At 36.3% G+C, this 16,662-nt stretch overlaps 1 protein-coding gene across 10 annotated transcripts in view; it reads right to left on the bottom strand.

Annotated features, from left to right (window-relative positions):
• The window catches only part of LOC139708322 (uncharacterized), a 127,506-nt gene that overhangs the window by 67,254 nt on the left and 43,590 nt on the right, over positions 1 to 16,662 (bottom strand). For 8 of the 10 annotated variants that reach the window (XM_071620277.1, XM_071620281.1, XM_071620278.1 and 5 more), the window contains exons 36-50: positions 16,297 to 16,347; positions 15,465 to 15,512; positions 13,646 to 13,693; positions 13,013 to 13,114; positions 12,078 to 12,503; positions 10,309 to 10,359; positions 9,473 to 9,520; positions 7,485 to 7,571; positions 6,591 to 7,016; positions 5,814 to 5,861; positions 4,727 to 4,828; positions 4,070 to 4,504; positions 3,322 to 3,369; positions 717 to 818; positions 60 to 494 (exon numbers count right to left, since the gene is read on the bottom strand). In XM_071620277.1, the coding sequence (XP_071476378.1) occupies positions 60 to 494; positions 717 to 818; positions 3,322 to 3,369; positions 4,070 to 4,504; positions 4,727 to 4,828; positions 5,814 to 5,861; positions 6,591 to 7,016; positions 7,485 to 7,571; positions 9,473 to 9,520; positions 10,309 to 10,359; positions 12,078 to 12,503; positions 13,013 to 13,114; positions 13,646 to 13,693; positions 15,465 to 15,512; positions 16,297 to 16,347 (2,457 nt within the window). The remainder of the gene's footprint in view (positions 1 to 59; positions 495 to 716; positions 819 to 3,321; positions 3,370 to 4,069; positions 4,505 to 4,726; positions 4,829 to 5,813; positions 5,862 to 6,590; positions 7,017 to 7,484; positions 7,572 to 9,472; positions 9,521 to 10,308; positions 10,360 to 12,077; positions 12,504 to 13,012; positions 13,115 to 13,645; positions 13,694 to 15,464; positions 15,513 to 16,296; positions 16,348 to 16,662) is intronic. The other 2 variants (XM_071620282.1, XM_071620285.1) reach the window with 2 other exon arrangements.

The raw sequence follows: 16,662 nt of genomic DNA, 5'->3' as shown, positions 1-16,662 counted from the left end.
TGACTCTCATCAAATCATAATACTCTTCACATAAAAATAACAGAGTGGGTAAGCTTTACCTATTTCAATGCATCCTCTGAAGGAGATAGTGAAATCTGAGGGGGAGGATAGACCACCACTGCTCACGGTAACGACAAATGACTTCACTGGTTTCAGCTGTAACCTATCCAAGGGGAACATTCCAAGTTGACTCTCTGATGGAGTCACTGTACTCGGCGATGGTTCGCTTGAACCGTCGTAATACGTGATGTCACTTATTTGGATGCTGCTTGGAATCTCTCCACTGGGTGAAGATGGCGTTATGCTCAAAGATGATACCTTGACTCGCACGTTACTGTTTCTTCCACTGAAAGTAATCTGTACGAGCTTGTCCTCATCTAGCTGAGAATCGACGGTCACGCTGTCACTTTCCACCGGACCAGCTCCGCTGAAGTCATTAAGTGTTATCTTCACCGAGCTGGTTGCATCGACAGGTAGCGGTTCATTACATTCACCTGCAGAATTCATGGCATAAGGTACACAATACATCCTTTAGTGTGAAAAATAAATCGAATGTCATGCTAGTACCCCCGTATGAATACGGGCGACAAACATCAGAAGAATCTTTCCTTATCATTTATAGTTCATACAGGAAAGTATGACTGTATAAAGGTTTTGACGTTAGATTATAAAAATAGTAATGTTGTGTAGATGCAAAAAGTAGGATGGCGCTGTACCTGGAGGAAGAGTTGTCGGGATGGCTGTCGATGGAACAGCAGTGGATGGTGTCACTGTGGTAGTGAAAGACGTTGTGGGTTGAGTTCCTGTAGTTGTCCCCACTATTTAGAGCGTAATAATTAAGGCACTGATAAAAATATGCATCAAAGTAAACTCTGATCATAATATTCGATATATCAATTGTATACTTTATCAGAGGATATCGTATGCAAAGGTACATTTAGAATGGCACTTGGCACATTGTACAATATATCATGTGGCATGCGAAGCCGCGTTACACCCACCAGACACAAAAAGAAGCAAAGAGACTATAAAACTAGCAGTACCGCCACAAAACATTAAGGCTTTGATAAATCATTACCGTTTAATTTTCATACAAATTGTTAACATAACTTCATAAAACCGGTGGTATCTCATTACGGTTATACAATGATGCGTCTAGCGTGTGTCGACAATAAATTGTCATTTGTATACAATCACAAGACGAATTTTACAGAGGACTGGCTGTAAAATATTTCGTTACTTACGGGGCGGGGAAAAATGGTCCTATAATAACTGCCAATAATACGCATTTGTCCCCCAAGAAAATTACGATCGGATTTCCGCATTGATAATTTCAATATGATTAGACTGTCTGAATGCTATACAATCAGGGTGTAAAAATATAACATCATACCTATATTTTGCAGAAACTCCCATTCAATTTGGTTAAGTATTTAAAGGGAAATGTGGATCGTCGTATTGCGTGTCATGGGTCTGTTCTTCCGAGTTTATGACATGGATGCTCTTCTTTTTTTAGGAATGAGATTTATAACACCTCTTCTTTGATCAACTGTTAATTTCTTATTAACAAAGGAATAATGAAAATTTTGATTCAAACAAAGACCAAGGTCTTGAATAAAAAAACTTATAAAATTCAGAAGGAAAACCATCAGTTCAAGGGGTCTTATTATTGGGCATAGTTGTAAGTGCATCAATACATTCTTGCAAAGAAAGTGGGCCTTTGCATTTTAATTTCAAATCATCTGACAATTTGGGGGTTAAATTATCTTGATTTAATAATGCAAACCCCTTTAGATCAACAATGGGAGGGTTTTCAGTTGCATATAAATTTTCAAAAAATACTTTTTTTTAGCGTTAAGTATATCTTTTATAGAGTTCAAAATTACACCATCCTCAGTGGATAAAACTGTTATAGTTTTTAAACATTGATTTCTTTTTTCTAAATTAATAAAATATTTTGAATTTCGTTCTCCATATTCAACCCAATTAGCCCTTGAACGTATAATATAACCTTCTGTTTTAAATTCATGAAAATGTTCCAACTCTTGTTTACATTCATCAATTTGTCTTTGAACATCAAAATCTGGATCAATTGAAATATGTTCTTCCAAATTCTTCAGTGTATTTAATAAATATTTTTCGTGATTACGTCTTTCCCTAGATTTTGGAACAGAATACTCAATACTAATTGATCTTAAATGACATTTAAGATACTCCCAAAATATATTTGGATTCATTTCTTGCAAATAGTTATTTTTTATCATCTGTATATTTTCTCGAAGCAGAGAAGTGTATGTTTCATCTTGCAATAAAGACACATTAAACTTCCAAAACCCCCGACCCCTTGTTACATTATTCACTCTGATATAACAAATGACAGCAGAATGATCACTTTTATAGCCTGGATCACAACGTTTCACTTGAGAAACTAAATGGTGTGAAATAAAAAAAAAATAGTCTAATCGGCATTGCACATATTTTGACCGCCATGTATATCTAAATTTCAGAGGATTCTTGAATCTCCATACGTCAATCAATGATAATTCTTGCATAACACTTTGTATGACATTAACAGCATGAAAATGAGTGACTGAACGCCCACCTTTCTTATCAGTATTAACATCCAATACACAGTTAAAATCCCCTCCCCATATTATTGATTGACATTCATAACGTTCCATATGCATAACAATATTATAAAAAAATTCCGGATCATCTGAATTGGGCGCATAAATACTAATTAAAGTGATGATGGTATCTGATAAAGATATATCCAATAAAACAAATCTACCGTCCTTATCATACTATTCTTGTTTCACTTCTTTTTGCTCGAAATTGCGAAACAAAATACACGTACCCCGACTATTCAAATTTCCATGTGAAAAAACTATCCCGGGCGATCCCCACTGATCTTTCCAATTTTGTTCTGTTTCTAGGGTGGAGTGTGTTTCTTGTAAAAAATATATATTGGCATCTTGATCTTTCAACCACATGGGGGACATGGATGCTCTTGGACTTGCATATGAGCAGAACTTGAAGGGAAGGGATTCCTGACATACTCTTCAAGATCCTCATTTCTCTTTGACCACTGAAGCAAATCTGGTGGGGTTTTCTGTAAGATGTGGGTAATTAAGTTGTTACATAGCTTCGTACCCTGAAATTGTATTTGAATTGATTAACTATTTTTAAAGTTATCATTGTGGAGAGACCCGTTGTATTTTTTTTTTTTTTGGGGGGGGACATTCGGTTTATATACGGTTTATGTTCAGTTTATATAATAGCTCTCATAAGAGACGGTTTATTCAAATGTATGATAGTCACCTTGTGTGGTCGGTTGTTTCGTTGTGCGCGGAGCAGAGGTGGTTTCCTCTGCAAAAAGGAGATAATAAATAAAGATATAATAAAAAGATATTGTCGGCTTATAGCCATATGACTGGTCCTTTCAAATCAATGAAAACATGGCAAGATGGTAATAACAATATGGCTTAATAAACCAGTTCAGGATGAAAATAGTTTATGAGAAGCTCCGTACAGTACTCCTCACTGGTAGCTTGTTAGTATTTTGTAGGCGAGATCATTTGCAGCTAAAAGGCTTTATACTGATATTTTGAAATATCTGACAGGGCATCATCCAGGAATCTGAAAAAGAAAAAGAACCCAATACAAACCAGCAAACATATTTGAAAGACTGGGAGCCAAGATATATATATATATATATATATATATATATATATATATATATAGAGAGAGAGAGAGAGAGAGAGAGAGAGAGAAAGATGTTTTGGAAGTTGGTCATTATTTCTACCTTATCAATCAATTTTGACCATGTGCTTGACGTATACAGTAATAATCCCTTTGGCGAATTATATGCAGTGCCGTGGAGTGCAAATCCTCCAGTGCAGAGAAATGATGTATTCTACAGATATTGTGAAATAAGTTCCAGCGGGTGTCAGTAAATGTTTTGTCACAATAATTCTGCAAATCGTCAATTTCTGTATGTGTTCTGTTATCTCATCTCTTGTGCTTTCAACTGAAAATCAGGGCAAAGAAGAAAGAAGAGTAATATTACCTATCTCAATGCATCCTCTGAAGGAGATAGTGAAATCTGAGGGGGAGGGTAGACCACCACTGCTCACGGTAACGACAAATGACTTCACTGGTTTCAGCTGTAACCTATCCAAGGGGAACATTCCAAGTTGACTCTCTGATGGAGTCACTGTACTCGGCGATGGTTCGCTTGAACCGTCGTAATACGTGATGTCACTTATTTGGATGCTGCTTGGAATCTCTCCACTGGGTGAAGATGGCGTTATGCTCAAAGATGATACCTTGACTCGCACGTTACTGTTTCTTCCACTGAAAGTAATCTGTACGGGCTTGTCCTCATCTAGCTGAGAATCGACGGTCACGCTGTCACTTTCCACCGGACCAGCTCCGCTGAAGTCATTAAGTGTTATCTTCACCGAGCTGGTTGCATCGACAGGTAGCGGTTCATTACATTCACCTGCAGAAAGCATGGCATAAGTTACACAATGCACCCTTTAATGTGAAAAAGAAATCGAATGTCATGCTAGTATCCCTGTATGAATAAGGGTGACAAACATCAGAAGAATCTATCCTTATCATTTATAGTTCATACAGGAAAGTATGACTGTATAAAGGTTTTGACGTTAGATTATAAAAATAGTAATGTTGTGTAGATGCAAAAAGTAGGATGGCGCTGTACCTGGAGGAAGAGTTGTCGGGATGGCTGTCGATGGAACAGCAGTGGATGGTGTCACTGTGGTAGTGAAAGACGTTGTGGGTTGAGTTCCTGTAGTTGTCCCCACTATTTAGAGCGTAATAATTAAGGCACTGATAAAAATATGCATCAAAGTAAACTCTGATCATAATATTCGATACATCAATTGTATACTTTATCACAGGATATCGTATGCAAAGGTACATTTAGAATGGCACTTGGCACATTGTACAATGTATTATGTGGCATGCGAAGCTGCATTACACCCACCAGAGACAAAAAGAAGCAAAGATACTATAAAACTAGCAGTACCGCCACAAAACATTAAGGCTTTGATAAATCATCACCGTTTAATTTTCACACAAATTGTCAAAATAACTTCATAAAACCGGTGGTATCTCATAACGCTTATACAATGATGCGTCTAGCGTGTGTCGACAATAAATTGTCATTTGTATACAATCACAAGACGAATAATACAGAGGACTGGCTGTAAAGAATTTCGCTACTTACGGGGCGGGGGAAAAAAAGTCCTATAATAACTGCCAATAATACGCATTTGTCCCCCCAAAAAAATTACGATCGGATTTCCTCATTGATAACTGTCAATATGATCAGACTGTCTGAATGCTATACAATCAGGGTCTAAAAATGTAACATCATACCTGTATTTTGCAGAGAAACCCATTCAATTTGGTTAAGTATTTAAAGGGAAATGTGGATCGTCGTATTGCGTGTCATGGATCTCTTCTTCCGAGTTAATTACATGGATGCTTTTGGACTTGCATATGAGCAGAACTTGAAGGGAAGGGATTCCTGACATACTCTTCAAAGATCCTCATTTCTCTTTGACCACCGAAGCAAATCTGGTGGGGTTTTCTGTAAGATGTGGGTAATGAAGTTGTAGTTTCATACCCTGAAATTGTATTTGAATTGATTCACTATTTTTAGAGTTATCACTGTGGAGAGACCGTTGTATTTTTTTTTTTGACATTCGGTTTACATACGGTTTATGTTCGGTTTATATAATACCTCTCATAAGAGACGGTTTATTCAAATGTATGATAGTCACCTTGTGTGGTCGGTTGTTTCGTTGTGCGCGGAGCAGAGGTGGTTTCCTCTGCAATAAGGAGATAATGAATAAATATATTATAAAAAAAGATATTGTCGGCTTGTAGCCATATGACTGGTCCTTTCAAATCAATGAAAACATGGCAAGATGGTAATAACAATATGGCTTAATAAACCACAGTTCAGGATGAAAATAGTTTATGAGAAGCTCCGTACAGTACTCCTCACTGGTAGCTTGTTAGTATTTTGTAGGCGAGATCATTTACAGCTAAAAGGCTTTATACTGATATTTTGAAATATCTGACTGGGCATCCTCCAGAAATCTGAAAAAGAAAAGGAACCCAATACAAACCAACAAACATATTTGAAAGACTGGGAGCCAAGATATATATAAATATATAAATATTAAAAAAAAAAAATATATATATATATATATATATAGAGAGAGAGAGAGAGAGAGAGAGAGAAAGATGTTTTGGAAGTTGGTCATTATTTCTACCTTATCAATCAATTTCGACCATGACTGTGCTTGACGTATACAGTAATAAACCCTTTGACGAATTATATACAGTGCCGTGCAGTGCAAATCCTCCAGTGTAGAGAAATGATGTATTCTACAGATATTGTGAAATAAGTTCCAGGGGGTGTCAGTAAATGTTTTATCACAATAATTCTGCAAACATGTCCCATATCTTCAATTTCTATATGTGTTCTGTTATCTCATCTCGTGTGCTTTCAACTGAAAATCAGGGTAAAGAAGAAAGAAGAGTAATATTACCTATCTCAATGCATCCTCTGAAGGAGATAGTGAAATCTGAGAGGGAGGGTAGACCACCACTGCTCACGGTAACGACAAATGACTTCACTGGTTTCAGCTGTAATCTATCCAAGGGGAACATTCCAATTTGGCTCTGCGATGGAATCACTGTACTCGACGATGATTCGAATGAACCGTCGTAATACGTGATGTCACTTATTTGGATGCTGCTTGGAATCTCTCCACTGGGTGAAGATGGCGTTAAGGTCAAAGATGATACCTTGACTCGCACGTTACTGTCTCTTCCACTAAAAGCAATTTGAAAGTATTCGTCTTGACCCAACTGAGTCACGCTGTCAGTTTCCACAGGACCAGCTCCGCTGAAGTCATCAAGTGTTATCTTCACCGAGCTGGTTGCATCGACAGGTAGTAGTTCATTACATTCCCCTGCAGAATTCATGGCATTGAGTAACACATTATAATCGTATGCAAGAGGACAATGAAATGTCATCTGGGCATCCTGGTATGCGAGAGACTCATATCCGAAAGCTCAAATGTTTACAATTCATACTTTATTTACGTTCAGTTTATTTCCATTCATCTTTATTTTTGCAACAATTTCAATACAATTTATCAAGTTTTAACAATAGTTTTGGCTTAACTTTAAGACTTATTTCTCTAGGCAGCAATACACCTCATGTATGCAATCGATTTGAAATTACGCCATACCGGAGGACACTCAACAAATAAAATCTTGCAAAAAAAAAAAAAAAAAGATAAGAAAGTAATGCAGGGGACCAACTTCATTGGAACAGGTTGACTAGGAAGATGACCTCAGGTAAAATTTGCAACATGAAGTAAGTTTTGTAAATGATAATGTGGTGGAGATACAAAAATAAAAGAATGACGTAGTACCTGGTGCAAGAGTGGTTGGGGCGGCTGTCGATGGCGCAGCAGTAGATGGTATTGTGGTTGTAGTGAAAACAGTTGGTCCTTGGGTTCCTGTAGTTGTTGCCACTGTTAAGAGCATATCACAAGGTACTCATAGCAGTTTATATCCAGAGTGATCGATCATGATCAAATTCTCTACATCAGTTTGTATGCCTGACCATTGGATATCGTAGGCATACGCACTTTCAGAGTAGCCTACAGTACTCAAAATATGTGATATTATTACTTGTAATTGCAAAAAACGTAACAAAACAACACGAAAAAAAAAAACAACTAGCATGTGTGTGATTTAACTTGAAGAAAACACGGATGCGATAGCAATATTGGAGAAATTGAAACAACCTGCTTACACATTTACGACCCAAAAAGTATTAAAAGTAATTTACACAAAACCGTGATGTTTCTTCAAGGTTACACAATAAGGTGTCTTGCTTGTGTCAATAATGAATTGCCTAGTTTTGTAGAGTCAGTCAATGAATTGTGCAGAGTAAGACTGAATGTGAAATCAGTTATTGACATAAAGGAAAAGAAAGAGGTCGCACATCATCCGTATAAACCAATAATTTCAGTGAGGGTCGGTTTGAATGAAGTTTAGGGTCGTCACCTTCCGCAGTCGTTCGTTCGGTTGTTTGGGTGGTTTCTTTTGTAATGTGCAAGTAATGACAAAAATAAAGGAGAAAAAGATGATGGTGAAAATATCGTCGGCTCGTAGCCAGACGACTGACTATTTTTATGAATATTTTAATGAATTTAAACATTGCAAGGTTATTATGAACAAAATGCCTTTAACGCAAGTGACTATGATTAAATATGGCAGAGATTTTTTTTTTTTTTAAATGATGGCAAGACTGTGGTATAATTGTGAAACGTGAACAACTTGTAGGCTTAAACGTGTGTATAGGAGGAGCTCCGCTTTCTACTCAAAACATTGTAACTGTTTGGTGGGCAGAACTCCTTATGATTCAAAAAGAGGGTTTGAACTGATGTTTTGAAATAAGCAAACTCTGTGAATATGGGGAAGAAATTAATACCTACATAAGATATTCAGTAGATTAATGTACCAAGAGAGATTGACTTGACAGAGAGAGAGAGAGGGATCGAGAGAGAGATCGTCAGATTTATATAATAATAACATAAATAAAACGCACATCACCATGACATTCACATAAATTTGCATACATTATTATTTATTATTATTATCATTATTAAATTTTATTTTTATTTTGCCTTATTCTGTTCAAATGCATGCAATTTGGTTGTTTTTCTGCTTTTATGTTTATGTCTCATCAAGCCCTTGAAAAAGACACAGTTACACAGTCGAAAGCTTGGGAGAATAAAAGGCCATAGTGAACATTGCTGCAACGTCTGCGAGTCATTCCTCCGTCACATATATACCTAAAGATAATTCAGCACCCACAACGTACGAGGCCCGCTTCACCTTGTATATATATATATATATATATATATATATATATATATACACCTATAATTGCTGTTAATGTGCGACTCCTCCCCCACCCACCTCCCATATTATTGACATATTTCACAGTCCACCTTACCTTGTACGAATTTGTCACGTGATTCGTTTCAAAACAAGGAATAATTATTGCTGACACAAGATACACACATTTTGTGCACCTTAGTTTATATCGAGAAAATACTAATAAATGAACAACTTAAGCAGTTATTATGCAATAGTAAGCCAGTGCCGTTGATAGTGCTAGTAATATGTTGTAAAATGAGGGAGAAAATAATCCCATAAATAACACGAAGTATATTTGGTAGACTGAGGTGCATCATTTTGCAAACAATCCTGAGACAAATTTGTACAGAGTAAGACAGACTGTAAAATACATTATTATCGGACCGGAAAAAGGAGAAATCGCACATCAGCCACAGGAAAAAAGAAATAATTAAAACAAGCACAATCTGTTTATAGATAGGATAGTCACCTTCCGTCGTCGTTCGTGAGGTTGTTGGAAGAGCAGTGGTAGTTTGTGCTGTAAATGGTAAATAATACATGAAAATCAATCAGAATGTGCGCAGGTTATAGCCATTAAACTGCATTTTCAGATGGTGATAACTTTGTACATCCAGCTAAGTGGTTGTGATTGTACTCTGCACAATGTTCTTTCGGCTGTACCTCATGTTGTGACAGATGATTCTTTTTGTTTTTCAATAACACAGTTGGCCGTGATATTTGGCGTTATCAAAAAAAAAAAAAAAAAAAAAAAACTCGCATGATTTTAAACGAGCTGTATAGTAATCATGTTTGAAAGTGTACAAGCGGGCATCCGTTTTCTACTAATACATTGCACCTACTTTGTAGGCGAGATTATTTCTAGTTGGAAAGAAAGGGCTTTACGTGATGTTTAGAAATAGCTGACTGGCATACTCTAGGAACCCAGGGATGAAACTGATCTCATTCATAGCACCAAGCATGTTTGATAAAAGACAGGGGGTAATAGACAGAGTGTGTGATCTTGCGTAAATGATAAACTGCCTTGTGTTGTATAAGCAATTACGCGATGAATTTGAACAGAGCATAGTGGACTGCGAAAAAAAAAACAACATCAATTGAACCATCGAAGACGATTTGCTCTTGCCAGAATACAAATTTCCATAGACACCTGCCGGAGTATACTCGGGAATAGTCTTCAATGGGTCAATACTGAGAGGGCAAATATGAATCTGCCTATCAACCGCAGAAAAAAAGGCAATGTCAATAATAATGATAATAAGTAGTTATTTATATAAGGGCCAGTCCGTTTTGAGGTAAGATAGTCACCTTCCGTTGTCGTTTGTTCGGTTGTTCGAGGAGCAGGGGTGGTTTCTTGAGCTATAAGTAAATGATAAAAGAATTGAATATTTAAAAAAAAAAATATATATATATATATATATAATCAGCTTGTAGGCAAAAGACTGGTTATTCAAATGACTTAAAATATTATATATATTAGTCTAGACAATGTAGCTGACAAAAGATGTCGCATGAGGCCGGCTGTTACGAAGCTTTCGACCTTGGTCTTCCTCACCTTTATTATCTGTTTATGAAATGAAATATATGTTTTAAGCATAACAGATCTGGAGTCATGAACATAATACACTAAATACATCATCGGACTAAATTTATCATCGGACCCTACTCCTGCCTGACATGCACCACCGCACACACACCTTCCCTCCCAATACATCACAAATGATCACTCTCATCCCGCCACAAGACAGCCACAAGACACCCAAGTAACTAACACGTCTGCTTAGCAGGTAACTATATTATTAAGCTTATTCATGATATGTGTTTGATATTTTTTATTGTATGATATGTCTGCGTGCTACATATGTATACGCATTATATATTTATTTACAGTTATAAATTGTTGAATGCTTCACAATTGCCAAAAATGTTGCCAAGTATGGTATGAAGCTGTTCATGCTGAACTTGTATTTAGTGTATTATGTTCATGACTCCAGATCTGCTATGCTTAAAACATATATTTCATTTCATAAACAGATAATAAAGGTGAGGAAGACCAATGTCGAAAGCTTCGTAACAGCCGGCTTCATGCGACATCTTTTGTCATCTTGTCTCGACTATAATTCATCCTAAGATGACAGAGGCGTACGGTACGAGTATCAGCATCATCGCACTATATATACATATATATATATATATAATATATCATCAGCTTGTAGGCAAAGACTGGTTATTCAAATGACTTAAAATATTGCAAGGCGATGATAACAGTATACATCCAACAAAGGTGATTATGATCATATTCCGTTCAGCATTCGTCAGGTTTTACCTGAAGAATGTAGCACGAGATTTGTAAATGACATACATATTGCACGATACAACATAGAGTATTGATGCTATCGTGACACTTATGCCGAGCTGTACAGGAGCAAGGTTAAAGTGTAAAGGAGGAACTAACTTTTTATTCATTATGTATTGTTCGTATTTTGTAGGCGATATTATCTATTGCTGAAAAAAAAATATAAAGGGTTTATGGTATAGTATTGGTTGAAGTGAGGATTCAGCTTTAACTTTTTGCAAGATACTGAAAGTGAAAACATAGTTCCGGTAAGGGTTTTGAGAACCCGTCTTGCACCATACATTTCATATTTGTTTGCAATATCTCGAAAGAGTCTACCAAGAAACTTAACTGGCTGACGCGATTTGCCGGGATGATGAGTTGTTTCGGAGTATTTTGAGATCAAAAATAAAGATCGGCATACCGACTTGATATATTCTAACTGATATATTCTAAAGATTATGTCGAATAATTTTGCAGATAAAAGCAACAATAAGAATAGATCTCCATGGATTTTCGCAGAAAGAAAACGATAAATCGATGATAATGAGTAACCCCCAGGTTTCAACGGTATGAGTAACGTTTTACGATAATAATTCCGGCACCTCATGCATGCCTATCACCTGTAACTTGAATAAGTTCCATGCTATCTAAACTTATGTTTGAATAGATTCCATTTCAACTGAAAAATCAGGGCAAGACGCTTGGGAAGAACAAAGAATAATATGTGTTAGGGAATTACCTATTTCAATGCATCCTCTGAAGGAGATAGTGAAATCTGAGGGGGAGGATAGACCACCACTGCTCACGGTAACGACAAATGACTTCACTGGTTTCAGCTGTAACCTATCCAAGGGGAACATTCCAAGTTGACTCTCTGATGGAGTCACTGTACTCGGCGATGGTTCGCTTGAACCGTCGTAATACGTGATGTCACTTATTTGGATGCTGCTTGGAATCTGTCCACTGGGTGAAGATGGCGTTATGCTCAAAGATGATACCTTGACTCGCACGTTACTGTTTCTTCCACTAAAAGCAATTTGAAAGTATTCGTCTTGATCCAACTGAGTCACGCTGTCAGTTTCCACAGGACCAGCTCCGCTGAAGTCATCAAGTGTTATCTTCACCGAGCTGGTTGCATCGACAGGTAGTAGTTCATTACATTCCCCTGCAGAATTCATGGCATTGAGTAACACATTATAATCGTATGCAAGAGGACAATGAAATGTCATCTGGGCATTCTGGTATGCGAGAGACTCATATCCGAAAGCTCAAATGTTTACAATTCATACTTTATTTACGTTCAGTTTATTTCCATTCATCTTTATTTTTGCAACAATTTTAATACAATGTATCAAGTATTAACAATAGTTTTGGCTTAACTTTAAGACTTATTTCTTTAGGCAGCAATACACCTCATGTATGCAATCGATTTGAAATTACGCCATATCGGAGGACACTCAACAAATAAAATCTTGCAAAAAAAAAAAAAGATAAGAAAGTAATGCAGGGGACCAACTTCATTGGAACAGGTTGACTAGGAAGATGACCTCAGGTAAAATTTGCAACATGAATTAAGTTAACGTAAGGTACAACTGGCTGTATTAGGATATCCCATCGGATATTTGTAAATGATAATGTGGTGGCGATACAAAAATAAAAGAATTGACGTAGTACCTGGTGCAAGAGTGGTTGGGGCGGCTGTCGATGGCGCAGCAGTAGATGGTATTGTGGTTGTAGTGAAAACAGTTGGTCCTTGGGTTCCTGTAGTTGTTGCCACTGTTAAGAGCATATCACAAGGTACTCATAGCAGTTTATATCCAGAGTGATTGATCATGATCAAATTCTCTACATCAGTTTGTATGCCTCACCATTGGATATCGTAGGCATACGCACTTTCAGAGTAGCCTACGGTACTCAAAATATGTGACATTATTACTTGTAATTGCAAAAACGTAACAAAACAACAAGAAAAAAATCTAGCATGTGTGTGATTTAACTTGAACAAAACACGGATGCGATAGCAATATTGGAGAAATTGAAACAACCTGCTTACACATTTACGACCCGAAAAATATCAAAAATCATTTACACAAAACCGTGCTGTTTCTTCAAGGTTACACAATAAGGTGTCTAGCTTGTGTCAATAATGAATTGTCTAGTTTTGTAAAGTCACTCAATGAGTTGTGCAGAGTAAGACTAAATGTGAAATCAGTTATTGACATAAAGGAAAAGAAAGAGGTCGCACATCAACCGTATAAACCAATAACTTCAGTGAGGGTCGGTTTGTATGAAGTTTAAGATCGTCACCTTCCGCAGTCGTTCGTTGGGTTGTTCGAGGAGCAGTGGTGGTTTCTTCTGTAATGCGCAAGTAATGACAAAAAAAGGAGAAGAAGATGATGGTGAAAATATCGTCGGCTCGTAGCCAGACGACTGACTGTTTTTATGAATATTTTTAATGAATTTAAACATTGCAAGGTTATTATGAACAAAATGCCTTTAACGCAAGTGACTATTATTAAATATGGCAGAGAAGATTTTTTGAAAAAAATGATTGCAAGACTGTGGTATAATTATGAAACGTTAACAACTTGTAGGTTTAAACGTGTGAATAGGAGGAGCTCCACTTTCTACTCAAAACATTGTAACTGTTAAGAGGGCAGAATTCCTTATGATTAAAAAAGAGGGTTTGAACTGATGTTTGAAATAACCAAACTCTGTGAATATGTGGAAGAAATTAATAGCTACATAACATATTTAATACATTGATGTACCAAGAGAGATTGACTTGACAGACAGAGAGAGATCGTCAGATTTATATAATAGTATATAATATGATATAATAATAATATAAATAAAACGGAATATGCACAGCAACATGACATTCACATTAATTTGCATCCATTATTAATATGTATTATTATTATTATTATTATTATTATCATTAATTTTTATTTTTATTTTGCCTTATTCTGTTCGAATGCATGCAAATTGGTTGTTTTTCTGCTTTTATGTTTATGTCTCATCAAGCCCTTGAAAAAGACACAGTTACACAGTCGAAAGCTTGGGAGAATAAAAGGCCATAGTGAACATTGCTGCAACGTCTGCGAGTCATTCCTCCGTCACACATATACCTACAGATAATTCAGCTCCCACAACGTACGAGGCCCGCTTCACCTTGTATATAAATATATATATATATATATATATATATATATATTTTCTTTTTTAATTTATTTCTAATCTTTTGTCAGGGTAGTCCATTCACCAATAAATACTGGTCTTCCATGGAGCCCTGAATAATATTGATGAACGTACATTAAATAGCAAAACGTATATACAGAAGATGACATAATACAGTGTCGATACATACCAGCATACTGTACATTGCAAAGTAACATAAAAAGTACATGCCACAGCAAGAGTTCACCAGAATGCCGAAATAACAATGAAAAACGCTATTATACAGGAATGATGCAGCCCACAATGAATTTCGTGTGTTACTTACAAATAGCAACTTTGCTTAAACAATCTCTTAAATGAATATATGGAAGAAGCTGATCTAATTGAATGATCTAGCCTGTTCCATTCAAGTACAGAGGATACGATTGGGCTGCACTTGTGATATATATATATATATTTATTCATTTGTCTATACACCATAATTGCTGTTGATGTGCGACTCCTCCCTCACCCACCTCCCATATTATTGACATATTTCACAGTCCACCTTACCTTGTACGAATTTGTCACGTGATTCGTTTCAAAACAGGGAATAATTATTGCTGACACAAGATACACACATTTTGTGCACCTTAGATTATATCGAGAAAATACTAATAAATGAACAACTTAAGCAGTTATTATGCAATAGTAAGCCAGTGCCGTTGATAGTGCTAGTAATATGTTGTAAAATGAGGGAGAAAATAATCCCATAAATAACACGAAATATATTTGGTAGACTGAGGTGCATCATTTTGCAAACAATCCTGCGACAAATTTGTACAGAGTAAGACAGACTGTAAAATACATTATTATCGGACCGGAAAAAGGAGAAATCGCACATCAGCCACAGGAAAAAAGAAATAATTAAAACAAGGCAAAATCTGTTTATAGATAGGGTAGTCACCTTCCGTCGTCGTTCGTAAGGTTGTTGGAAGAGGAGTGGTAGTTTGTGCTGTAAATGGTAAAAAATACATGAAAATCAATCAGAATGTGCGCAGATTGTAGCCATTGAATGCATTTTCAGATGGTGATAACTTTGTACATCCAGCTAAGTGGTTGTGATTGTACTCTGCACAATGTTCTTTCGGCTTCACCTAATGTGACAGATGATTCTTTTTGTTTTTCAATAACACAATTGGCCCTGATATTTGGCGTCATCAAAAAAAAAAACAAAAAAAAAACTCGCATGATTTTAAACGAGCTGTATAGCAATCATGTTTGAAAGTGTATAAGCGGGGATCCGTTTTCTACTATTACATTGCACCTACTCTGTAGGCGAGATTATTTCTAGTTGGAAAGAAAGGGCTTTACGTGATGTTTAGAAATAGCTGACTGGCATACTCCAGGAACCCAGGGATGAAAACAATCCCAATCATAGCACCAAGCATGTTTGATAAAAGACAGGGGTAATAGACACAGTGTGTGATCTTGCGTCAATGATAAACTGCCTTGTGTTGTATAAGCAATTACGCGACGAATTTGAACAGAGCATAGTGGACTGCGAAAAAAAAAATACAAACATCATTTAAACTATCGAAGACGATTTGCCCTTGCCAGAATACAAATTTCCATAGACACCTGCCAGAGTATACTCGGGACTAGTCTTCAATGGGTCAATACTGAGAGGGCAAATATGAATCTGCCTATCAACCGCAGAAAAAAAGGCAATTTCAATAATAATGATAATAAGTAGTTATTTATATAAGGGCCAGTCCGTTTTGAGGTAAGATAGTCACCTTCCGTTGTCGTTTGTTCGGTTGTTCGAGGAGCAGGGGTGGTTTCTTGAGCTATACGTAAATGATAAAAGAATTGAATAATAAATGAATAAATAAATAATATATATATATATATATATATATATATATATATATATAATCATCACCTTGTAGGCAAAAGACTGGTTATTCAAATGACTTAAAATATTATATATATATATATATATATATATATATATATATATATATATTTAGTCGAGACAATGTAGCTGACAAAAGATGTCGCATGAAGCCGGCTGTTACGAAGCTTTCGACCTTGGTCTTCCTCACCTTTATCATCTGTTTATGAAATGAAATATATCTTTTAAGCATAACAGATCTGGAGTC

The sequence above is a fragment of the Diadema antillarum genome, unplaced genomic scaffold, assembly GCF_040938485.1.
Source record: "Diadema antillarum isolate AM-2024a unplaced genomic scaffold, OU_Dant_1.0 seq00001325_RagTag, whole genome shotgun sequence".
In the NCBI taxonomy this organism is placed as follows: domain Eukaryota; kingdom Metazoa; phylum Echinodermata; class Echinoidea; order Diadematoida; family Diadematidae; genus Diadema; species Diadema antillarum.
The sequence above is the reverse complement of the archived record's forward strand: the minus strand, read 5'-3'. Positions and strand labels throughout refer to the sequence as shown.